The following is a 1,721-nucleotide window of genomic DNA, read 5'->3' on the forward strand; positions in this document are numbered from 1 at the left end:
TTTTTAGTAGAGACGGGGTTTCACCGTGTTAGCCAGGATGGTCTCGATCTCCCGACCTCGTGATCCGCCCGTCTCGGCCTCCCAAAGTGCTGGGATTACAGGCTTGAGCCACCGCGCCCGGCTGAGAACTATTTTCAAACAGAAAACAATTTTAAGTGCCATCCAATGCTTTGTCAAAAAATGATTAACTAAAATACAGTATCAAAAATGTACACTAAAGGAAAAACAGTTGAGAATGTGAATTAGGAAAGAGAAGTTGGCATTTGGAAATGTCAGAAGGAACTGGAAATTTAGTATTTTAGTTTATTTGCAGTTTAAATCTAACTGCAGGCCAGAGTTAGACTGGAGGAATGGGGCTGGGAAGTACACTTGAGACCCTGCTGGGAATGCACGTGAAAAATGCAGTGGAAAAATCAGTCCCCTGTGGAGTGTGAGAATAATTAAGGGGCAGGCAATTACACTGAGGAGGCCCTAGTCCCAGCGTTTCTACTTAACAAAAACTGCTACGTAACTGTACCTAACCAATTATTAAATACAGTTTTCTTCATCGTGTACCTTATAAAAAGTCTTTCCTTCAAGCTCCTCCCATGAACCACAAACTACAAAACATACTTTTGTGCTCTACAATTATTGAATCACTCTTTGACTAAATTCTTTAATATTTTTTGCGATGACTGCCACAGATTTTTAATAGAAGAAAATAGGAACTGGGAACCCCACGGACCAAACCTCTTCCCATTCATGAACCCGCACCCCAAGTCAGGATTCTCCCCTGACGCCCCTCCCATGGTCCGTGCACAATCTGGGTAAGGCGCCGCGCTGCCCGTGCAGAGCTGTCGAGAGAGGGCTCCAGACCTGGGCACGGTCACTATGCAGGGAAGAGACAGGACGCCTGGGGGCCCGGCTGTCGGCGCAGCCGCCATCTTATGGCTGAAGGGGATTAAGATCCAGCTGGGCAAGGAGAATTTGGGGCGCAGATTGTGGAGATGACTGCGGGGAGGCCTGAGTCCCACCACAGCCACTTCCCACCGGTTTCAACCAGCCCTTGCCCTCTCTCCGGATGTCGGACCGCACTCTCACCATTTCTAGGCTTCCAGGGGCTCCTGGCGTCTTAGCTGTGGATTTCCCAATACCTGTAAGTCACAGAGCCACAGAGTCTGGGCCTCTAAGAGCAGAGGACAAAGAGCAGTGAAGACTAGACCTGGAACTCTGGCTGAAGCGAGAGACAAAGGCAGCGCCAAACCCGGAAGAGCCCTGTCCGGTCCAGCTGCTTGTCTGATTGAACTGTCCCCTACCTCAGAGTCCCTGATTGGATAATGTTTAAGACCCGCCCCTTCAGGCCCTGAGTGACGGAAGATGCGATCAGATGCTGAGCTGAATGAAGTGTGACCGCCTAGGCTGCAGCCTTTTCAGGCAAGGCTTCCTCCGTGAGCTGAGCTAGGCCCACTCCAGAGGTTGTTTGCCTTTAATCTTGTGTGTAAGGTCATATGCCCTTATAAATAATATGCTATATGGCTATCACAAATGAAAAGAATATAACAATCGTTCTAAAAAAATTTTTTTTTTGAAACCGAGTTTTGCTCTTGTTGCCCTGGCTGGAGTACAATGGCGCGATCTTGGCTCACCACAACCTTCGCCTCCCGGGTTCAAGCGATTCTCCTGCCTCAGCCTCCAGAGTAGCTGAGATTACAGGCATGCGCCACCATGCCTGGCTAATTTTT

At 48.8% G+C, this 1,721-nt stretch overlaps 1 protein-coding gene across 1 annotated transcript in view; it reads right to left on the bottom strand.

The window, feature by feature from the left end:
- ZNF708 (zinc finger protein 708) overlaps positions 1–1,279 on the bottom strand; it is a 54,333-nt gene extending 53,054 nt beyond the window's left edge. The window contains 1 exon segment of the mRNA XM_011956425.1: positions 1,081–1,279. Coding sequence (XP_011811815.1) covers positions 1,081–1,083 — 3 coding nt within the window. The 5' untranslated portion in view covers positions 1,084–1,279.
- Between the last annotated feature and the right edge of the window lie 442 nt (positions 1,280–1,721).

The sequence above is a fragment of the Colobus angolensis genome, unplaced genomic scaffold, assembly GCF_000951035.1.
Source record: "Colobus angolensis palliatus isolate OR3802 unplaced genomic scaffold, Cang.pa_1.0 Scaffold417, whole genome shotgun sequence".
In the NCBI taxonomy this organism is placed as follows: domain Eukaryota; kingdom Metazoa; phylum Chordata; class Mammalia; order Primates; family Cercopithecidae; genus Colobus; species Colobus angolensis.